We start from the raw sequence: 24,193 nt of genomic DNA, 5'->3' as shown, positions 1-24,193 counted from the left end.
CTGCTGCAGGCTGCATCTTCTGAGGAGGGTGCAAAGAGCTCGAGCATTCCACAGCTTGGATCAGTCCAATATGTCAAGAAATGATGTTTTAAATTCTGGCAAAATGTCTCAAAGTAAATATCAAAATGAGGCATTAGCATGATGATTCTGTATCTGTGTCTGTGAGATACAAGCCAATTTTGGCTCATCGGAGCTGATTGGTGTTCTAAAGATACAACCTAAATGTTGTTCTAGAGGTACCACCTACTAAAAATACAGATAAATTGTTTTTCCTGAACTGTTTTTCTCGCTTTAATAGGGGAACCAGCAATTTGCTGGCTAATCCTTAATTAGGTAGACACTATTTTCCTGAGCTGCTTTGTTATGTTAAGGCAGTAACTAATGACTAAGTACAGACAGGCTACTCCTCTTTGAGCTTTTCAGGGGTCTGGAGCCTGTAGCTGTTACACAGATTACTGACAGTGATGAAGAGTCTTCATGGTAGTATAAATTACAGAACCAGTACAGATGTACTAAAAATTCAATATCGTGTCCCATGCATAGAAATTCCACATCACAGTTCACCTTGCATTGAGGGAACCACCTGTGGCAGAGTAAACCACCAAATGCTGATTAAAGCCCATATTACATCTTTAAAGTAACACTGATTGAAATGTGCAAGTGCTGTAGCTGTGTGTACCTTTGGGTTATTCTTTAATTGTAATATTTTCAGCAGAAACACAGGCAGCCCATGTAAAATAAAACAATTTTTATGGGAACAGGAGTTTTAAAATGGCTGTAATTGTGTAACTAACATTTATACCCCAGTCACTCTCACTTTAGTAGTGTTTTGACATAGGTTTCTTAATTTTTGTGGATTTTGGGGGGGATTAACTAACTACTGATCTTGAAACTGTTGCTAATGTGCACATGAAATGTGTACATCTCATTCACAAAACAAACTAAAAAAAAAGTATGTCCTAGAAGTTGTATTTACTTTCTCAGTATGACTCCACATGGACAGAACCTTTGAGGGAGTCAGCCTTTCAGTACTTTGTGCCTTTTTTTCTACCTATTCTTATGCCGTGGACATAAGTAGTGAACCCCTAATTATTCATCCCTTTTATTTGCTAGATAATACTCAGTATTTAGGTAAATAGATTGTATTCCCACACGCTCTTCTAGAATTACACTTGTATTACTTAGGGATGAAAGAATCTGGTTTTGGAACACTGAGAAAAGATTGCAAAGGAAACAGCCCTTTTCCCCTAAATCCAGTAATGGTAATGTGGAGGCATTTTATGCATTATGATATTGTGGGGAGTAGATGTAATAAATAATATCAGATTGGTTAGATAAAAATATACATTGACCCATATATCACTCCAATACATCATGCCATGAATATTTGAATGTACAGAATTATCAATGCATAAAGTACACAGAATAATTAAATTGTGGCTTGAAATATTGCCAGTCTTTAAACAGAACATGTACAGAATGTAGCAAAAACATCAGTTTTGTAACAAGATATATTCACAGTAGAAAGACAGTTCAGTTAGAGGAGGAGTTATGCAAGCAAAAAGTAGCTACATGCAAAGGAAGAAAAATTGTGAATTAGGAAACTGGGTTTTAAGGGTTAGCCAAAGATTTTGCAGTGGGAAATTTGGTCTCTGACAGAGACAAATTGTGAAGTCCAGAAACACGTAGCTCTGTTTCCCAAAGACACTACTAAGCTAAAATAAAAAATGCTGTAAGCAGTGGTATTGTTGGTGGATATTTCTTTTGTTTCCAATTCCCTATAGTAAGATCCAGGAAGATAAACGTAGGTTCCTAAGTGTGTATGCTGATCTACTTATTTCAGTCTCACTCTCCAGCTCCATGAAGGAAAGAGAGAAGAAGAAAACAGCAGTGCAACATGTTCATATTTGTACATGGCTCTCTTCCAGGTAATGTGTTACATTGAGACAAAGAGAGAAAAATAAGGTCTCTGGAGTCTGCTTTGCCATAAATTATATTTCTGTATTATTGGATTTCCATTTATTTCAGTGATCCTATCCTGGTGTGCAATTGGTACAATAAAAGGAGGAATCCATTTGAAAATTAGTGCTTGCAGCCTTGCAGCTTGTAACATGAGGATCATAGTAAAACAAGGCCAGGTCTGATGGGATTAAACTGGTCCGTCATTAATTGGTTTACGATGATGACAGAGGTTGTATTGCAATGCCCCTGGGAATTATAATTTGGTTTTATTTTTCTGATTAGAGCAGGCAACAGAGAGAGTCTGTAAATACATTTTCTCATCTTGTAATCGACTTAGTTAATGATGCATAAGTGGATGGATTTCCAGCCATATGTTGCTAAGGGGCTCTGTGCAGTTGAAGGGGGGATATACCTTCAAGGGTTAGTTAAAATTGAAGCTTCTGTGACTGACAGAATTATTTTAGTTCATATGCTGCAATTTCTGCTCTATATTTTAACACACAAATTCTTTCTTGGAATAGAAGTCCCCTAATTTAAACAATAGAAAATCTATTGTGTTTTCTATCACCAGCTTCCACAGAAGAAAATTTTGGTTCAGGGAACATAAAATTCATAAAAATAAGTGTCACTCAAATATTTTGTGACATGGGGTAGGAAGACTTGCCTCCTGTACTTCCTGATGGGAAAGCAGTCCCTGCCAGCAGTGCTGCTGAGCATGGACAGGCTGTTCTGATTTGCCTCTTCAAACCCAGTCATAAAGTCAGTGGATTTGAGATTAGAAGGCCTATGGCATTGAGACAGCCTATCCTAATGTTAAAAAGGGATACAACTTGAAGAATAGAAAATTAGTATAGTAGAAAAAAATCCAGCTCTCCCAGTGTGCTCGAAGATGTGTAGGCCACTTAAATACAACCACATACACTACAGCAGGAGTGGATCTGTGCAGGTAAAGGGTAGGTCTGACTCTCCACACTGTACATTTTTCACTTCAAACTCACTCTAGTCTGGTTTGGTGGATTGGACACACAGTTCCACCTTAGAGAAATCCAGGCTGTGCACTCAAGACTACTTTGGGATATAAAGTAAGGCAGGAGCGGATCAGAAGTGCACTGTAAATTCCAAATAGAACTCTTGATACAGATCCACCCCAACTTATTGATATGCAAGAATAAAAAAGCCTGCACTATTGAGATGTTTTACCCATATATCACAAAGAATTTTACAAGTGTGCTTAAAGGTGATTATAACTTTCTCAGAGAAATTATCACCTGCTCATTCCCTTGACTTCCTTAGGAACATCCATCACACTACAAAGCAGTCAGCTGTTACCCACAATTTCTAAGTCACTGACAGAGCAACAGCTACTGTGGATCTAGCGCATAATGCTTTTTCTTTTTTTTTATTTTACATTCCTATAAACCTTAGTCTTCTTTCATTTTAGCATTCTTTCTCAATGTGTTTACCCATTTTTAACATTCAGGACAAGAAAATAAATAAATCAAAAATGTGCCTGATTGATCCTGTTACGACCAAGTGGCTTTGCTTGCTTGCTGCAGATGCACGTATTTGTCTGAGTGAGCTCTCAGTCATGATTCAAAGAGCAAGTCACCAAGAACAAAACTATCCTTACAGCCAATTCTTGCACCGACTCTGCTAAGTCCCCTCCTGCCCAGTCCAAGACTTCCAGCTAGGAATCTGTGTTCATGCCTGGGAACATGAGTAATCCCTTTGAGCTTATGCTGGAAAGTTCAGCTGCTGCAGCTTCTTCCCCCCCCCCAATTTGATTTCTTTATTCTATATTTTGAAAAATGAGGAACTCCTGATGAACACACTTTCACAGATAGGGCAAGCCATGGCACCTTTTTCCGAGATACCAGTGGCAGTGACTTGATAGCAATGATGCAGTTTCTGTCCTTCTTCCCACACGGACTAAACACTTTCCTCTTCTTTTGTGATGCTATAATCCGTTAGCAGTGTAACACTGATTTCTGAGCCATGCATGCTGCCTGTGACTGACAGGGCTCTGGTAGGAGAACTGCTCCGGGGAGCACTGGGAGGCTTTGCACAGAATGCTGCCTTGCAGCATGAGACTTGCTTTTTAAAATGTTGCCGGAAACTTTTACTCAGCCAATAAAGAGCAAAAGGATTGACACAGGAATTGCTGAAGGCCAAGGCGCGGGAAAAAATAGTTGCTATCAGATGAAAGGCGGAAGCATTGACAGAAGTGTGGTAGGTGAAAGAGCGGTACAGGTACAGGATGTGGTTGGGCAGCCAGCAGAAGGCAAACAGAGCCACAAGCACCAGCACTGTCTTTGCAACTCTCTTGCGGGATTCAATCTACAAGAAAGAAATGCATAGCTGGTATTAACAGCAATTAGTAAAATGTTTGTGTTGTTGGTGCTGATTTGCAAAGCAGGGTAAAAGCCTAAATGCTTGAGTAACCAAAAAAGCAAAAAGTAAAAATAAAATGAGCAAACAAATAAAACCAACCCCAAACCAGAAGACCTAAACCAGAAAATAAATCTATTTCATATTTTTTTAACATTAAAGCATTCCCAGTGAAGAGCACATTTCTTTTCCATTATGCATCATATGACACTCTCATCTAAACAAGGACTTCAAAATACAGTAATTAATGTGTTGGCTGACATGGATGAGGTCCCAGTGTTTAAAATTCAATGTTTTAACTCTTGAGTTTACAGGGTCATGATAAAGCACAACAGACCCGTCTCTCTTTAGCAGAGAGTGGAGTCTCACAAATGATGAGTCATGAGCATGTGCCTAAGTGCACAGATTAGTTTGGATTCAAATTTGGCATGGGCTAAGTTTGTGGAGCTTTTTAGTCCATAATGAGGTAAAATTCTGTACTTAAGAATTAGTATTTAATCAATAAAATAGACTTTGGAAAATTGGAGAGTTTAGTGCTTGATCAGATCTTACCTGCTTATGGGCATGAGAGTGTTCTTCTGCTGGCATGTTGGATGTACTTTTATATAAAGTTCTGGCGATAAGAAAGTAGTAGACAGAAATGACAGCTAAGGGGACAATGTAGAACACTAAGAAGCAAACCAGGGAGTGAGCTTCCTGCAGGATCTTCTCAGATACAGGATAGGGGGCACACGCCTCAAAAGTTACATTTTTCTCAGGATTGCTGAAAGAATACAAATCTGAAAAAACAGCCTCTGGGATAGCAAATATCATGGAGACAATCCAAACACAGCCTGCTTTACAGCAGGTCTTCAGGAGCGCATCTGAGGTCTGTAGTTCCAAGGGTTTAACGATGGCTCTGTACCTAAAATGACCAACATTGCTATCAGAATAAACACAGAAATAATGTGAGAACATACTGCAAAATTCTTAAGGCTAAACCCATTACTGTTCTTGCTAAACTAAAGGATGCTGGAATTCTCTTGGAAATGAAAGCAGACACTAGCTCTTTGGAATTAAAATCAAAATGTAAAAATTAATTTCAGGCATATATTTTAATGGATTGACAGGCAGGAGTTGCCATTAAAACCTTCCTATGTAAAGATGACTTCTAAAGTTTGGAATGGAGGGCAATCATCACTTCTAATTTTATGACACTTCCTTGAAAGATAAACGAAGGAATTAGTATGCAACATTTATGAAGGTATGAAACAGGTTAACTATTTCATAAATAGATTTAACGAAGCATGTTCGCCCCTCCTTTCTTCTGTCTTCTTAAGACCCCTTCTGAGTGTGGTGATCTGATTGAACTGAAATCTCCTCTCAGTTTTGTTCATTCAGGAAAGAAGTACACAGAAGACAGATTCAGCACCTCCTGACAGCAGTCAGAATACTGATTCCTCCTAGCAATCCTGTCATTACAACCTGAGTTTAATTTCACAACACCTGGGCTAAAATATTTCTGTAAAAGACAGAACAACTACAAGACAAAACAATTTTTACATATATGCACTTCTCAAGGTGAAAATTACATTAGCCATCAAATCATGAGAGTCATTCCTTTGTCCCCCAGTCTGTTCTGTTTTCTTCTGGCTTTTTATCCCATGTCAGTTTTTTATGTTCTAGGATTTTAAAGCATCCATGAGTGCATATGTTAAAAAATTTTCACTCATAATCAGTTTTATTTTTCATCTTCCTTGACTACTTCACTGTACCACTAGATAGCACCAATATACTGTTTTTTTTCCCAACTTAAGCCATTTCCTTTTTTGTGCAATTGAGGAAAACGTTTGTACTGTACCTCAAAGTAATAAAAGGTCGGAAGTGTTAAAGAGTTTTCCTCACCTCACTCCCTTAAAAAGAAGTGCTACATTTTTACTAACACGCATTTTTAACATACATGGGAGGATGGTAGTTTGGGATTTTTAGTTATTACAATGTGCTGTTTAAGACTGCGCAAAATGATAATATCTGCAATTTAATTAATTTCTAATTTCAAACCTGCAGCATCTCCTGGCAAATCAGTTGCACAGACCCACCTGTCAGCACTGAGAACAGTCAGGGTAAACACTGATACTCCAACTGATGTTAACTGGATAAAAGACAGCAGCTTGCACCCAATTCTTCCGAAGAGCCAAGTATCCACAATGTAACGTGTTGCATCAATAGGCACACACGTTAACAAAAGCAGCAGGTCTCCGAATGCCAGGCTGGTGATGAAGATGTTGGGAACCGTCTGCATTGATTTAATCTTGAAAAAAACTTTGATGAGTATTGCATTTCCAAGGAGACCCACCGAAATGATCACAGCATATGTAACATAAATTGTGCACAATATTTCTAATCCTGGAAAGGAGTCTTCAGTCCATTTTTCATTTGTGGTTTCATTATCAGAGCTTGATTTCAGTTCTGTACCATCCACAGATGCACACAAAGTCTGATTAGCTGATTGTAAGTATAATTGAGACATTTCTTTAACTGTTTCTTCAACTGTTTCTTCTCCCCAGGCTGGACTTGAATTGATAAAAAAATGTTTAATATTTAGCTTGCAGCATGTCAGCAGGGTTAATGGAAAGGTACAGGTTTGTGTCTGAAACTCAGATTCCTGTTGCACATTGAGTACTTTCACCCGCTTCTGGATCTCAAAACATGCCTAGGAGAAATGCACATAGATCTTGTTCTGAACTGGAGAGGAGGAGAATTTTTTTATTGGCTTTTCAGCTAGTGGAACAGAGAGGGAGGAGGAAAAGAGAAACGGAGCTCCTTTAAATACATTAGCTGAAATGAAGTGGGATTTTTACTGGCAAGTAAATATCATATTGTATCAAAACTGTAACATTAGGGTTTGTATATTACATAGCAAACCTTTATTACTGTTGTTCAAAATTTTCTAAAATGAGAGTATAATGAAAACCTGAAATAGTTTTCTCAGTAGTATGGGTCAGCAGAGAATATACTAAATTAACACAAAATTCTTCAGTACACATTAATGGCAGATAAAATATGTCAGAATATAGTTGATATTTTCTGACAAAGCTATAGAAACAGACTATGCTCTTGTTGCAGCGTGGCAGGGCGTAGAAATGCTGCAACCTTCTTTGAAATATCTCCTTCATAAGCCGCTGAAAGTAAGGCCACAAGAGCAGCCATTTCAAGTCCATGCACACACACACGCCACAGATAGCCCAGCGAAGGAAACGCAGGAAGGGTCTTTTCATGATATATTCCAGCGAGGGGTTTATTGCATCCACCATGCCAAAGGGACCAGAGAAAAAAGACAAAACCATGTGGTCTGCAGGACTTCAGTGTGGGGTCAGTGACCAATGACCGGAGGGCACAGAGGCGGGGAAAGGGCAGGGCCAAGGGCAGCAATCTGTAGGGGGCATGAGGATTGAACAATTGGGGTGCGCAGTGTCCACTGGCCAGTGGGGGAGGCAGTCTCACGTAGATTGACAGTAGTGCTGCAGAGCATCAGGGGTTAAGTCTTCTCTATCAGCCTAGGTGGGGAAAACTCTATGATATAGTCTTCTCTGTGGGAAAGGAGTCAAAGGATTCCACATGCTCTTTCTATCACACAAATAGATTAGCCTTTCTATCACACAAATGGAGTGACCTTCCAATAGGCAATATAAAACCAAAATTCACGGCCACAGTCTTGGTAACACTCAGGGGTTTTTTTCCTTGAAACAGTCCCACTGTTTCAATTTATGCCAAAGTATGAAGAAGTTTATAGGTATTGCTGGATAGATGCCTATTATCTTGCAATAACCTATGTACATATTGGATTTGAATGGTACGACTGATGAGTCAAATCTTCTGAGAAGATTCCTGATTTCCTGATGCTTTCTGAAGTAGACATGTTAGTAGTATTATGGGTTTTCTTATCTTTAGATAAGTCAGCAGTCAAATCTTGAATAATGTCATTATGTGCTTAAATCATCTTACGTTGATGAACTCCTGATTAACTTTTCTGTAAACTAAGATACAAGAAATGTGGTGCATTGAGCTAAATTTCCTATGATTAAGAAAGCCAAGATCTGATTTCTAAATAGTGGGAGTAAAAAAGGGATCAAAGGCCTGAAGCTTTATGACTTGAAAATTAAGATCAGTCACTGGAGTATTTTTCCTTCGGATTGTTCTTGAGCTGTGACATTGGAGTGGTGAAGGTACCCTGCTCAAATCACAAAAGCAACCTTATAGCTGAGTCCCTTTAGCTGCACATATGCAGACACACAAATCAAGCTTGTTTCATTTACTCAAAAAAAATTTCTCTAAGTACTAGGCATGAAAAGCCTTATTTTTCCTCCCCCAGTCCCAATCCTTTCAAATATAACCATGCCGTACATATCAGGTGGTGAAAGACCAGGTGGAAGAATGTACATCAAATGGAAGATCTGTGCTGTGGCATGGTGGGAGAAGGAGTCACTGATAGAGGTTTCATGGGTTAAAAATTCCAATTATGCTTTTTGAAAGTGCTTTCAGAAGAGAAGCTCTTGTCATCATCAACCAGAATATGTCCTTTCATGCAGGCGCAGTATGTAGGCTGCTCACAGATTAAGGTACCTTTGAGGATCCTGATTATGTTGTCCACCCACACTGGCATAGTACCATGCATTATATTTAATAGAGAGTTCAGTAACTGCAGCAGATTGTGACAGCTTAATGTCAGAAACTTACATGAAATGTTTCATTTTCCTGTATGGGAGATTCAGGGTGTCACCAAACATTGGGAAGTAATTGTACTCCACCAAGTGTTGAGTACTCAAGGGTGGCATCTGAATGACGCATCAGGTGTTTAGCTGAAACTGGAATTGATCTGAAAGAAGCTCATTGCTTGTCTTGAATTGCACTAGAGGTTGGTTGATGCACCAATGCTCCACCAGCAGCAGAGATACCAACCAACTCTTACAGTCCCTGAGATTCCAGAGCTGTCCAAGAGATTCGGGCTGCCAGCGTGGACTCTGAGGTTTGGTAGTTCTGTCACTTGAGCATTTTGTATGCTGGGATGAAGGATCTGAACTGAGATCCCTCTGTGCAACTCATAATCCACAGGACTGGATTCTTGAGCTGTGAGTTGCTCCCAGCAGTTGGTATGGCGGATGATTCAGGTATGAAGGGAAAGCAGACAGACCCATATTAAAGTCTCTTGAGGACATCAACATGTGTCACAGATGCAAGCAACTCCAGAAAGTGGCAAAAGCTTAAAATTCTCTTTATTCCTGGTACTTCAGGTGCTGCTGGACCAGAGTTCGCATATCTAGAGCCAAATGCCCATTCTGACGTTTCATTCTTCAGAACCCCCCACTATCTGGAAAGACAAGACTCATTTTTCCCTGCTCTTTCTCTCTCTATCAGGGCACAGTCACATGTCTAACCCTGCTCAAAGCAGCATGAAATTCTACTTGATTTTCTCTTTCCACTGAGAGACTACTTTTCCTCCACCTTTCTGCCTCCCTGGGGTAATGTGGCAGCAGGAAGTTTCATCATTTCTCACAATTCTTTCCTCGATCCTTATATTACTGGAGGTTTTAGGTAGTTGCTCAGCTTCCCTCTTTATGGAGCCTAAAATACTGTCTTAGTGGAGGTGCATACCTCTATTTTCAAAAAGGACACAAAATAACAATGTCTAGACCCAATGAATATCTGAAGGACAGACAGCAAACCACATCTGCAATTTGTTTACAATAGCAGAATTTCAGCTATTCCTTATAGCTTTCTGTTGTTCAAATCTAGCTCTAAAGGAAGAGAATGATATTGTTATTCCAAACTGTAAAGTACTCGAAGGTATTATTTTTGAGTTTTGCCTCCTGGCCTAGAAAGCAATTTAAGTAATTCTGGCTAGTTTTTCAGGTTCCAGTTTCACAGAAAGTAAATGCTCCTTTTGAACTCCACGCTGCAAAAAATACAAATAAAATACTCAAGAGTATATAATTTCGCTGTATTTTAATGTAAATTTTCTGCTTTAATGCAGTGTGACTTTTGATTTAAATCATTGCCATGTGATGCATAGTGTCACACACTCAGAAAAATCTTTCAAAACCGTTTGCTCTGCAACAAGCCAAAATATGACAAAAACAGCCAAAACCTTAACTCACTCATTAAAAAAAGTTATTTTCCAAAATAGTAATTTTTTTGTTGCTTATTTTTGGTATTTCAAGGAGCATTGGTCATGCTGCATTGATCGTTATTTATAAAAATATGTCAGAATGCTTTGCAGCTAAAATGCTAGGAGCACAAAACTTACTAAACTGCAGCTATATTAACCAGCCTGGTTAAGATAATTTTAAAGTTAAATTACCTTAAAGTTAAGGTAATTTTAACTCACTTTTTTTCAGTTGTTATTTGTATCAATTCTGAATAGAGCTATTTAGTAGTTTTAATTCTTCTTTTCCGTCTTAAACTCATTCTTCAAGTCGCTTTTACACTGAGTCATAGAATCATGGACTGGTTTGGCCTGAAAAGGACCTTAAGATCATCTTGTTCCAGCCTCTTGCCATGTGCAGAAGTCAACTGATAGAATCCAAATGGGGGGGAGGAGGATATACTTCGTCATACACCAGTCACAGCTCCAGCCGGAGCTGCAGAAGCTGCTCCCATCATTTAAAATTATCAGGATGTGAAACACAATTGCTTAGAAATTTTATTAGCTTTGTTTCTAAGTGTGTCCTCTCCCTGTTAAAACCATCAATGCACAATTCTGTGACAGAATGTCAGCGCAGATATGCTGGAGAAGAGCAAATGCAACAGTGCTGATGTGGAAGATATTATTTCAGCCTAGGGAAAATTATACATTTTCATTCCAGCTGACAACCTACACAATGCCATGCTTGAAACATAAATGATACACTGTTTAGCTGGAAAAGCCATTAGGCAGGTGATGGAGAGTGGAAGTGAGATAACCGTCTTCCACACACACACAGTGCTTTGAATTTTACGTAAGCAACTTGACAGGTTTTTAAAAATTGATTTCCAGATTTTGCTTAAAAAAAAATAAAAATCAGTAGGAAGAATGGACACCTTCACTCTGTGCAGCTTGCCCTTGTCCCACTGGTACACCTCCAAAGTGTGAAGCATGCTGATGGATCTGCCCAAGAAATGGTATTTCCAGACTTTTCTCGGCAGCCTGAGAAGTCTTCTGTATTCTAGCACTCTCTTGCTGCTTTTCCAGCTTTTACCTGAATCTTTGCTGCTCCTAATCCTTTACAAGGGCATGTAGCAAAAACTTTAGAAAATCAAAGTACAACTTTTATCGGGAATGTAAAGAAAAAAAAATTACAGCATGCAGGAGACAAGCCAGTCTTATGTTGCTCTCATGTCTTGCCCTCTTCTGCTGTCTTTTTATTTTAAATTAGAGTCATAGAAAATACATTTGGGAGGACTTGCTGTAAGGCAAAATCAATCAATACCAATTCTGGCAGGTATTTATTTTATCAACCTGAGTGTTTTGCCTGCATTGGTGGCAATTTCATGTGCTCTCTAGACCTCTTATTCCTTAAAAATAGAAATTGTTACCTAACATCTATTTGAAATGTAAGCCTAGACTAGTATTTTCTGTCCTCTGAAATGAATGTAGAAAGAATTACTGCATGAAGGAGAAAGTGCAGGTCAAAGCAGGTTGATGGAGACACATCAGACTGTCCACCCACTTGGTCTTATTGATGTAGTGGAGACAAATTGATCTCAAAGGGACTTGGGGGAGGACTAAAATTCCAGTTCCCCCAAAGAACTACAGAGCCTCCTTCCTTAGTCTCTCAGGATCCCCATGGAGTGTGCAGCAGCCAGGTTAGTGGTACAGGGAGGTTAGACACAGCTTTAGCACCACAGCACAGTATGTTGTGCTTCACAATTGAAAGCAGGGAAAACTTGTATTAGCAGCAGCAGATTGTGGAACAAAGAGTTTTCTAAAGAAAATAAATACAATAGTTAATGCCCAACATACTGAACTACCTTTGTTATTGAATTTCATTCCCCTTGAAAGCAATTTCAAGGTAGAAGTACTGGGTACCAGGTGGAACTTGTTTGCATGTTTTTAATGCCAAGATTTCTCCCATAAAGCCAAGGAACTGAAGGGGATCAGTCTGATTTCAAGTAGATTGGCTGTAGGTACTGTACCTTAAAATATTAATATTTTTCCACTAATTGCGATGTGGGAGTTATTCACTGACTGAAAGAACCTTTTGTATTTTGTATCATACATACCAGTTCTAAGACATCACTTGACTATATTATTTTACTCCTCTGTCATAGGTACAGCTTAGTGTTCCACTATATTAGCAATCATTTAAAAAACTTTACTTGAGTGATATGGAGAAGGACATTCAAAACAGAAACTGGGATTTGGCTGAGCAGGCAAGTTACCAAGTCATGGGATGTTTCAGCTCTATAATTGTGTCCAGAGTGATAACTGTACATTAGATGTAGTTCTTTAGAACTATGCTTGTTTCTATAAGTCTCAAAAGGAACCACCATTAGATAAGCAGAGGAAAACAAATTCAGTATCAGTTTAAAAATTCTACTTTCTGTGGATAGTGTAACCCTATATCCATGTATAGTATTCTTCATGAAAAAGAATGGTTGGTCTCACCATCTTGTGGAGATACAGCACTGGGGTTGCAATGGACTTCAGCTGTGGGAAAGAATTGGGAACATTTTGGCATTCTAATAGCTTGGTTTAATGTGTTTAGAAAGAGTCTGCCTATGAAGTTTTAGTGTCTTTGGGGAAATAATAAAAATCAGCATTTTTTCAAAAAACAGCTAGGAATGTTTGGTGCTATTCCTTTTTTAGAATACAGCCCTGCAACAGTTTCTCCGTCTTAGACAGCAAAACCTTCTGCTGGGATTCTTCTGGTTTAAAAAGGCTCACAACATGACCTGTTTAGCTTTCTGTAATGCCCAATATCTTTGCTTTTTTGGGAATGCAATTCCAGTTAGAGAGCACCATAGTCCATCTCAAGACTACGGTGCTCCCTAACTGGAAATAGGCCCCATGTGAGTGTCAGTCAGCTGGCAGAGGGTAGAATATTCCTTAGGTGCCTAAGGTGGCATCTGAGCAGGGAGTTCCTGTCCTTCTGCAGAAGAACTATCCTAGGATTTTAAGAGCTTTCTTATTTTCCCTAGCACAGCAAAAGCCATCTGTAACGTTGCCTTTAATCCTCAAACAGAAGCCTGGCACGGGACAAAGCAGTGAAAAGTTTCCTATTTCTTTTCATTAGTTAGGATTTGACTGTCACCATATGGAATTTATTGTGGTACATATCTATTATAGTCTATGCAGTGTACGCAGTTTTTCTTACCAATCTTAAAATTGGTATCTGGAGAAGTTGTGGGAAGCAAATCTGTATTGAAAGTTGAACTTGTTCCATTAGAATGTAGACTCCACAAAGCCTGGGATGGTGATCTGTGGTTTAAGTGCTTCGGTGTAGATCCAGCGGTTGCACCTGACCCACTCCAGTCTGAAATCAGAGTGGAAGGTGCAGAAATAAAATTCTGTACAGGTGCCACATCTCAAACTACCAGACAGCAGAGAGCCATCCTCATTCCTGCCTATCGGCCAGGGGTCTCTGTGCCACCCAGTGCAGAATTCCCGATCTTAATTTTTACATTAGCTCCATCACGCTTGTGTAGGTAAGGCTGGACACCAGCAATTCAGTCTTCTATTTCCCTTTGAGGACCCAGTCTAGTAATACTAATTTGATAAGGTCACACAGAAGGAGGCAGGAATCACACAAAAGTTAGGAATTGCAGCCTCATCCTTACTGCATCGTATAACACTGAGCTGGTTCCTGCTCAAGGGAGAACGGTCTGGTTGCTACCGAGAGCACTTGTGCAGAATTTCACCTCTGCAAATGGAAAGCTGCCTCTTCCTCAGCAGCACAGGGTGCACAGGATGCTGGTACAAGACAGGTATTCATACAGGATTTTGTAGTCTGGTTTCCTGAAAACCAACTGGTTAAGCTTCTCCTTTGTTATACCCATTCATAACATCATTTCATTTTGACAGACACACAGAGTTATTCAAAAAATCAACATCACTGGAGTAGGCCAGAATAAGCCCATGCTGTTCCTTGCTGAGCTGGCAAATAGAAGAATCTTAGAATAGTTTAGATTGGAAGAGAATTTTGGAGGTATTTGCTCTAACCTCCTGCCCAGAGTTAGATCAAGCGGGTCTGGCATCTGTCCACCTAAATTCTGACTCTCCTAGGAGAGGGATTCCCCCCACCATCTCTCTGGGCCACTGCCACCCAACTAGTGAAAAAAAAGTGTTTATAAATAACGTGAATTTCCATCACTTGTGGCTTGGGTCCGTTGCATCTTGTCTTCTTGCTGTGTACCTCTGAAAATCCATCGCTTTTCTGTAATGACCCCTCAGATAGCCAAAGACAGCAAGACATCTCCCTTCTTCCCAGGCTGAGCAAATCCAACTACTGCACACAAAAAAATGACAACTTATATACCCAGTATTCTGCATAAATTTCAGTATCTCAGCTTTATGAAGACTGGAAAGCCACCAAAAATATGGCTCACATAAGGGAACACTGAATGGCATATGAGAACAGAATTAAGAGACTGAGCTGAAATAGGTTACGGAAATCTGCAGTTTTTACTGCATGCTGTCACTCTGTCATCATATCACAAGCAGTTAGTGCAAGAGGATCAAGACCTATTAAAGAACAATTATTCAATGCAATGCAGAAGGGCTGTTGAGAGGAGCCTTATTTCTTAATGCAGAACAAATGTGACACCAGTAGCAGACGAAGATTTATGAGTCAACTGAACAAATCCCTTCAGTGCTTACCAGAATAACTACTCAGACGAAACCTCCCCCAGCAGAGGTGTACTCGGCACTGCTTCGCTACTTCATCCTTCATTAGGCAGTGAAACACAAAGATAAAGAGCCCTAAAGAAGAAAGGATAGATTCATGGGTTTTCATGTGTGTTCTCCAACCTGTTGCCCCTTTTCTAAATTTCTGTCATGCCACTGATACCAATGTGTTCTGTGTGGGTAAAGTGTCCCTGGCCCAGCATCAAGATCTTTAAGATCTCTTCCAACCCAAGCCACGCTGCTATTTTATAATCATGTTGGCCCAGAGTTGCACTGACTTCTTCATGCATATGAAGGGTTAGTAGGAAGAGTTTTTTGCAGATTTGGTTTAAGAATAATCTGCAAGTCGATGTGGATTCTATCAGCCATTTTTATGCCCAGATGAAAAGAATCATGCCAGTTCCTGACAAGGCGCATTTACTGGGACCTGTGTTTCCAAGATATGAATTTATGTCTTTAATAGTCTACCTATCACAGCAACTTATCTAAACACTGTCATCCCGCTGCAACAGAGCTTTCCTTTTAAAATAGCTGAAGCTTCTAATACAAAAGCAGTATCAGTTCTCTTCTCCCATGCTTGACGTGATATTACAAATGTATTGTTACTTCACATCCTTAAACCCTCATGTTTATAGCACTATGCCATTCAGAAATTACCTTGCAACGTGTTAAATATGCTGAAGAGATACAAGAAAAATATCCTCACTGCTCCCCAGGCAAAAAAGGCAAAGCCCCAAGTTAAGCCCAAAAGGAACATCAGGCTGAAAGCACTTTTGAGGTCTTGGAGAACACCCCGTTTCCAGAATCTGGATGTCTTTTGTGTCCTTGTTTTCACAGAGTGGATTTGAAGGAGAACAGTGATGAACATAGCTGTATTCATCAAAAATATTAAGAAGAAATAGGCCACAACAGAGATGTAGAACACTGTGTTGTCCTGGATCCAGCAACTGCAAGAAAGGGAGGTATGCATTCAATAAGGAGTTTTGTGAGGGGGAAATTCAGGAAGCTGGTTCCCCAAATAAACATTCTGTGTGGTTATCCAATGACTAGTTAGGGGCATTCCCTAGCACTCATTATTTCCCCCCAGTGAGGACATTCATAGAATGCCAGCACTGGTCTTTTTTCATGGATGTTATGGAAATTTGGTAACTTTAACACATGGATATATCTAGCAAATTCAGATAAACCTGATGATTGTTTCACACCTTAATAATATATAAACACAAAGACACACTGCCTTAGGAAAACCAAGTTGAATATGACTTAACTAGGGGTCTAAATAATAGCATACCACTTGTTAGCTTTTCCTTAGGCCTAAGTTAGTGGATTTTACTTATTTTTTTCTTTGTGTCTTTTTGTTAAAGATGGGGACCAAATTTCCCTCTGAGGTGTCACACATGTGTGTAGCCTCTCTGATGGGAGAAAACTCAAATACTCCAGGTAATCTTCACCAACAAGTGATTGTGCTGAACAAGAAGCAGGTGAAAAAATGGAAGCATTTTTTGCTATAAAAGCATTTTAAAAAAGGATGAAAGAAGGCAGTGTTTTCCCACTGGAAGAGGGAAGAGGTTGAGATGATTGAAATAAAGCTACTTGAAATTATGATGAGACAGTGATGTGAATTGACATATTAAAAAACAAAACAAAAACAACGAAGGAAATGTGCAAAATACTGGAGCAATTATTGTGCCTTTAGATTTTTACCAGAAACCCAGAACATGCAGAAGCACATACAAATATCCCATTAGACTGAATTAATGCAACAAAAGAAATTCACAGAAACTAAAAGTGGAGTTGGCCGGCAGAAACCCTCCCTGTCCTCAAGCCAGGTTCACTGATGTGAGAATGACTCCATGTAGTAGCCATGCATTCAAAATGTTCCTATGAACCAGAACCACTGAAAGGAGAGGATAAAGGTGAAGGAGAGGAGACAAAAGTGAGTTATTTCTGGTTATCCCTTGTATTCTTCAGATACTCTGGTGACCATCAAAAAGCTTAAAGTATTATACTTACAAATTGCTGTAAGGATGGCTCTCGGAGAGCGACCCATTGCCATAGAAGTCCTTATTTATAATGAGCACAAGAGTAATTACAATAGCTGGTATTCCTGATGTAGAAAGCAAAAGAAAAATAAATAGTTTGATTCAAAAGAAAAAATTAAGAATACGGAAAGATGTCAGATAATCTGATACGTAATTGTAGCAGGCCTGAGCATCTTCAGATCAAATTCTATCCCCAGAGCTCCTTGTGAAACAACTGCAATTAAATGTGTAGCATAGCAGGTTTAATCTCCTTATTTATGCAAATTACAAATGAGTAGGCATAAAAATATCTGTGTTTGCAAAATGTTTCTGAGCCTTCAAACATCTCCAGAAGGGATCCAATCTGGTAAAATAAAACCAACTGATTATCACAAAAGCTGAATGTCAAAGGATAAGGAGACCACAGCATTTTGATTTAAGAGGTCATAGAGACACATGTTTCCCAGGCAGTGCTTTATCAGTCTTCCCTTTCACACATTTCCCAGATTTTTTTCAGTTCTGGCTTTTCTGTAGAGAATAGCTGCTGCCAACAGCACCATCAGGGATGGCTGCCCCTGAGAACAATTGTGTGCGACATCAGATCTGAGGATAGGGACGATGTGCTGCACACTATTTAAGAGCAAAAAAACCCAAACCCTCTTTAAACAGCATCTAATCATGACCCAAATAATACAGCCCAAATTCTGCTGTAGGACACTGCTTCTGATAACACCTTTTCTAGCAGGTGAACCAGAATTTGGGCTCTTTTTGCTATGTTTCTTCCACACAAGTCTCTGATACTTGTTAAGGGAAGTCCTTGGGAGAGCAACGAAAGAAAGCCAACTCCACTCTGTGCATGAGAATCAAGAAGAGAATGCCAAAAATGGACACAAGGCCCAGAGAAGGAGTTAAAATGACCTCTGAGCATCCTCACATAGGGGTGAAGGCTGTGGGCAGCATTACTGCCACAGTCACACCCACTCATGTGAGGTACCCTGATAAATCACCCTGTAAAGAGAAGAGGGGTAAGAAAGCAGTGCCTTACACCCACTTTCAGTTGCACATGACTATGCGGGGACCAACAAGCAGTCTCTGCTAATGTCTCCCGGGAAGACATTTAAGCTGAACAGCCTAGGGGAAGAGATCCATCGTTACAGCACAGGGTGTGCATCACATTTCTGAGAGCTCAGTGTCTTCACTTATTTCTGTAAAAATGCCCAATCTTAGAGAAGCTGACAAGCACAGAAGTGGAGAGGAAATCAGTCGACTTACCCCAGCCAGCAATGCAGCATTTTAGGATGTACTTTGGGACATAAACATTGAAAACTTTGACAAGAGCCAAATAAAAGTGAGCAGACTCCAGGCACATCCATGTGAATGCTGCAAGAAGGAAATAGTGGAGGAGCATTGCCACAGTGATGCAGAGGCCTGGCTGGTTGAATGAGGTCAGCCAGGAATTGGTGAGGAAGACAATGTTCAGCATCAGCAGCGCAGCACAAAGGTTGAGCAGGATTTTTGAGGGGTTGTCTCTCCGCACCTTCCTAAAAGGAAGGGAAAGTCCACAAGGTTATCACTGCATCCTCCCATTTACAGCATATTTACTCCCTACAGATGTGGGTTTGCAGCTTAACCCTAACCCTATACACAGGAATATTCCAGATTCTTGACGTAATATCTCACCCATGTCCAGGGGTAAACTTTTGAAATGACAGAAATTTTACTCTTTACAGACATCTTACTGTGAGAGTGGTGAGGCCCGGGCACAGGTTGCCCAGAGAAGCTGTGGCTGCTCCATTCCTGGAAGTGTTCGAGGCCAGGTTAGATGGGGCTTGGAGCAATGCGGTCTAGTGGAAAGCATCCCTGCCAATGGCAGGGTGCTGAAACTAGAGGGCCTTTTAGTAATCCCTTCCAATCCAAAGCATTCAATGATTTTGTGAAATTTAGGAACATAAAAATTGCTGAACAGTTCAGATAGGTACTTGTATTGAGGTAGAAGTATTAAAATCTATCTAATTTTGCAGCAGATAGACATCAAAATAAAGCAATAATTATACTGTCAGCTCTCAGTCTTCCCTTTTGTGCATCATAGCATCAAATACTAGCAAACATTCTGGTAATTGCTGCAAATTCCTTATTGCCGAAACATTAAAATCAGTTTGAGAAAAAGGATCATACTTACTCAAGGGCTAGGTATGTCATGAGTGTTATTCCCAAAAAAAGAGAAGAAGCACCACAGCCTGCATAGCTTATCAGAGTTAATATATGATCATGTGTGACACCTACTTCTGTCCGGGCCAAGTCCTGTGTTACAAGATAAAGAAACACAGTTGTTTGCCAAGACAGATTTAGAAAATTCCTTTCACATTGTGAAATTACTGTTCTGTTCACTGCTACTGTTGGAGATTTTCCATTAATATATTTATGTGTTTCTTATTGTATAGTCTCACAGAATATTCAAACTAGTAAATAGCAAATTAACCGGCAGTATTTAAAGCATCCAGCAATAAGTTGTAAAGCTAGAAAAGCTATTCTTCAGAAACCACAAATTGAACATGGATTCCAGGATCTTAACAAAATTATTCCACAGGGATCTCGCTTTGTAGAAGAAAATACTTTGTTTCAGTCGCAGCTGCCATGCTTGGGAACTGCACAAACCTGCTAAATTGTCTTGGAGCATGGTAGATCCTCCCTGTCCAGAAAGCACCACTGCAAAATCAGACAGGAGGCTGGGCCCTGCTTCTCCACAGCTGCTTCCAGGAGGAACATTGAGAGGATTTTGCTGTTCCCTGACACAGCCTCTGTTCTATTTTGCTTACTAACCTACATCTCCTACGTCCCATGGATGATGTTGCTGAAGACCTGTAGCTATGCCGATTACCAAAGTGACAGTGTGAAGTGTGATCTGAAAATCAGACTGAATTCTTCTTGCTTGAACAAAAACTTAAGCAAGTGTCTGGAATCTGAACCATCTCAATTCCTTTCTGTAAAGCCACAATTTTACTCCCAGGAGAGCTTTTGCCTGTGGAGCAGTCATGCTGACTTCTAGGGGAAGCATCCAAAGGCAAAGGCAGGGCCTCACCCCATCCTATGAACTGTGTCCTACCAGGAATAGACAATTTAATTTACTTGATTTGCTTAGAACCCGACTGTCTCTTTGCCTTTTGTGCAGCCCATTCTCAGGCAGTCGTCCCAGCTTTTGACATTTTGCTTTTAGGGGCAGTTTTCTCTGTATTACAGAGAAATAAGAGGTGCTAGATAATGACATCTCCCATATTTATACTAAACTTCACTTTCTGATGCAGCATAGATAAAACTTTCAAGAAGGTGTAATGTCATTAGTTGTCACTGACAGTTAATAAATTTAACACAGTACTTCCATCACATATTAAGGTTGATTAAGTTACACTGCAAAGTACAAATTACATCTGTAAAGCAAAACTGCCTCAAAGCAAGTGACATTTACAGGAATTTACACCATTAAATTATTAAAACTGTTTTCTTTGTTATTGTTGATTTTGGCAACATGGCAGATATCTAAGAGCTTGTATAGATATAAATCTCCCATCTCTTCTGTAAAGCTACAGATGACTGTGTTTAGTGCCATGGGACTTTCCGGAAGATGATTCATGGAATACTCACCAGCAGGACTCCAAAATGGGTAAGATGGTTACAGAAACAGATTGTATAATTCATATCTGTATATTCCATTTCACACCCCGATGTATTCCAACCACCCAGTCCATCTGTGTAATAAAGAAAAATGATTTTTAAGCAGAGTTAGTCATCCTCCATAATTTATAGCTCTGCAGCATGCAGGGAGTGTGAAGACAAACTCAAGTTAGCACAGATTGCAGGGTCATTTAGCAGCACACAAGTGAGATTTCACACAGAAGCACATCTGAAGTTGCCTGAGAACCTCAACATTTGGATGAAAGCTTTTAGTGGCATGAAGAAATATTTAAAGTGATTTACATATCTGCACACATAGAAAGAAGATAAAGAACCTAGCGCTGGGTGAGATTGTGCTGGAGGATGTGGAAACAGAAGAAACGCACAGGGCACAGGGTTTTTTTAGTCAGAGTGCAGCACTGAAACAGCCAGATCTTCCCTGGTAAGACTGCATCTTATGACCCTATTTGTGCTGTCTGCGTCACATATTCAGAAGCTAAGATACCGATCAAAAAGAAGCAAATAATTTCTAGTCCGGGTAATTGCAGAGGAAACCTCTCCTACATGCTCTGAGTTAACGCCATTCACAGTTATCTCTCTATGGTGACTGTCTGAGCCATTTGAAAGACCTGATCCCAGCAAAGCCCTGCTGTATTCTCTAAGTCACGGTAAGAGTTCATCTGACGTTTCATTGCATTTCTGCCCTTTTCTTCAGCAAAATCTTATTATTCATGTAGATGCAGAACTGCACATTGCCATACCCACGTCCCTGGGGATAACACTGAGTACTGAGATGTCAACATCAACACAAAGCAGCTTCACACACTCGAGTTTCAAGGTGCAATGTCGAGAAACCAAAGCCTTTGCGATGCTGGGGACAGAGCCAACTTGGCGAGTAACACTTACCGTTTTTCCCGAAGTCCCAAAAGACGCAGTGCACTGCTGCATTGCCCTGGAAACAGAAGAAAGGAGGCTGTGACATTTCTTCAGGACACATGCACTCCGTCTGCACTTGCAGATGGTGTATCTCACCTCAAATTGGGGTGTATAACCAAGGCACATGGATTTGATTACCCCTTCACTGCTTGGCAGTAAAACCCACTTATGTCTGTGATTATTTGTGTGCGGTGCTGCAGGGGGTCTGTGGGTGAGTGGAGACGCCACGAGGTATGGGGCAGTCGGACACTTGGGCTTGGGGAGCCAGCCAGGATATTGGCCATCTCACCCATGGCACTAAACTAGCAGAGCCCCACTTTTGGCCTTCCCCTTTACCAAGTGCAATTCTGCGAGGCAATGATTTTCCCAGTTTTACCTGTATCTTTCAATACCTTGTAGTCTTTTAAGGACAGCAGCAAATCTGACAAATTGTTCACCTTATACCAATTCCCATGTCTAATCTCATTGGGCTCATGTGGTGCCTGAGATGTCACACCAAATTACTGGTGAAATTCAAAAGTTATGACTAAGACCTGCAAGAACAACCTGAAATTTTATACATTTGAAAAAAAAAACCAAAAACCCCAAAACCTACAAGAAATGTTTACTTTAGAATTTCAGGAATTTCCCCTCTCTGAAACCAGGCAGGGAAGACAAGGGACAGGTGAACAGATGTAAATGGATATTCAATGCAATGATTTCTCTTGGGGACATTCTAGTTTGTTACTCGTGATGCTGCAGCAAACTTTCCAAGGCACAGATTCATTTACTGTTATTATTATTATATCATTAATAAAGTTTAATAATGCACAGAGTTTACAGGAAGCCAGCCTAACAGATAAGCTAAGATGTATGATTTGTAGGCTGTCAAATATAATTAGGCACAGAGCCAAAGATGTAGGTTTAAATGATAATTCGGTAAATATTTAATTAAGATAATTTTAAAAGGTCAAGGAAAAAATCTGAAAAGTGCCAGATGGCCTGGTAGAGTAAAAATGACAGACGAGAGGGGATATCTGGGTGAAATTTCCGGGTATATATTTGCTGAAAGGAAAGGGCATTTTGCCACAAAAGCAGCAATTACAAGTCCTCATTAACTCAAACTTTAACCAAGTTCATCTTATTGAATAATTTTCTTCTGCCTTGGATTTGTAATAGACTCATGTGGAGGCTGGACCTTAAACATTGCCAGCACAAAATGCTGAGGAATTCAATGAACAAGTTTGACCCATGCCCACTTAAAAATAGACTTTAACTTAGAGTCTATTTAGACTTTAGACTAAGTTTAGACTTTAGGTTAAAGTCTAAACTTAAATTTAAAATAGACTTAAGCAAAACAAAGCATTTTGATTTTTAAAACACCTTGCCAAGGTTTTGGGTTTCTTTAAAGTTCCTCTCTTTTGGTGATCTGACCTATTTTCCAAATTCAGATCAAGGATAAATCATTTCAGTCCAATCCAAAACCCCGCTATTTTCTGGTAAATAAACTATACTTTGAAAAAAAATTGCCTGGATTAGAACAAGGAAACAATAAGGACGTCCCTTGTTGCTAAGTATGGATTTAGAGTAGAGACACAAGCTTTAGTGACCTGCGAGGAATTATTAAACACTGAGATCTGTGTGGTCAATCAATTTTTGGGTCCATGCATCATGGAGAGGTCAGGCAGCAAGGTGTTTTAAGTTTATTTGTCCTGTTCCCAGTTAATTGAAAGGGTAAGTGAAGTCAGCTTTGCCTCACTCTATCCCTGATGGAATGAACACATCCTACCCTGTTCTGGTCTATGTGGTAGAGAGTGACAGTCACGGGCTCGTTAAGGTTCTGAATTGATGCATTTTCAATGCTGGCACTCACAACATATGTGTTCAACCTCGCCATCGTTAAACTGTCATCCTGCAGGGGGAAAACACACACATGCAAAATGAATCCAAGCTCTGGCCTGCTCTAATTTTTTTTTTAAACTGTATTCTTTGGATATGGTGATCCGCTAAAATCCATGGGATGACCAATGTGATTTAGCTACTTGCTACATCATTAAAACATGTAGTTAGCTGCAGCTGAGGGACAGTGTCCACATCAGCTGGAGCGGAAATGAGTTTCAGATGCACCAGCTGGATTGGGAAAGCTATGTAATTGGTTCAATACATTTAAAGACTTGGTTGTACATCACTAAGCTCATTAGACAGGAGACACAACTGTGAATGCTCCTTTGTTGTGCAATGCATTGTTTAGCACACTCTATGAGCCATCATTGCAAAGAAATGTCTCCCTTTCTAAATTATACCTACCTGTCCTTAAGAAAAGTAAGTACTGGAATAGTCATAAATCCTGCCCATCACGCTGCTATGTTATTTTAAT

General features: G+C 39.8%; 1 protein-coding gene across 2 annotated transcripts; it reads right to left on the bottom strand.

Annotated features, from left to right (window-relative positions):
• Positions 1 to 704: 704 nt before the first annotated feature.
• Positions 705 to 24,193, bottom strand: BRS3 (bombesin receptor subtype 3). Of its 2 annotated transcripts, XM_039722682.1 has the most exons (12): positions 24,124 to 24,193; positions 23,606 to 23,728; positions 21,808 to 21,853; positions 20,872 to 20,975; positions 19,412 to 19,533; positions 18,505 to 18,773; positions 17,225 to 17,318; positions 15,869 to 16,158; positions 15,185 to 15,286; positions 13,683 to 13,841; positions 12,974 to 13,015; positions 11,878 to 12,227 (listed from the first exon to the last, which is right to left on the bottom strand). In XM_039722682.1, the coding sequence occupies exons 2-12, from the start codon at positions 23,711 to 23,713 to the stop codon at positions 12,202 to 12,204; spliced, it is 1,362 nt and encodes a 453-aa protein (XP_039578616.1). In that variant the 5' UTR covers positions 23,714 to 23,728; positions 24,124 to 24,193; the 3' UTR covers positions 11,878 to 12,201. The 2 variants fall into 2 exon arrangements, with proteins under 2 accessions (XP_039578617.1, XP_039578616.1); XM_039722683.1 differs by lacking the exons at positions 11,878 to 12,227; positions 12,974 to 13,015; positions 13,683 to 13,841; ... (7 more) ...; positions 23,606 to 23,728; positions 24,124 to 24,193 and adding exons at positions 705 to 4,299; positions 4,903 to 5,254; positions 6,429 to 7,033.

This window comes from Passer montanus, unplaced genomic scaffold (assembly GCF_014805655.1).
Source record: "Passer montanus isolate IOZ18808 unplaced genomic scaffold, ASM1480565v1 scaffold49, whole genome shotgun sequence".
Classification (NCBI taxonomy): domain Eukaryota; kingdom Metazoa; phylum Chordata; class Aves; order Passeriformes; family Passeridae; genus Passer; species Passer montanus.
Note: the sequence above shows the minus strand (reverse complement) of the source record. Positions and strands in the feature narration are given on the sequence as shown.

What these genes read in the sequence shown, in the direction of transcription:
- BRS3 (XM_039722682.1), bottom strand. Translation starts at nt 23,713, where the DNA reads ATGGCGAGGTTGAACACATATGTTGTGAGTGCCAGCATTGAAAATGCA. An exon ending in CCCATTTTGGAGTCCTGCTG is followed by an intron (nt 19,534 to 20,871) that starts GTGAGTATTCCA and finishes CTTGTAACACAG; the next exon opens with GACTTGGCCCGGACAGAAGT. An exon ending in AGCCATCCTTACAGCAATTT is followed by an intron (nt 16,159 to 17,224) that starts GTAAGTATAATA and finishes CCTTTCTTGCAG; the next exon opens with TTGCTGGATCCAGGACAACA.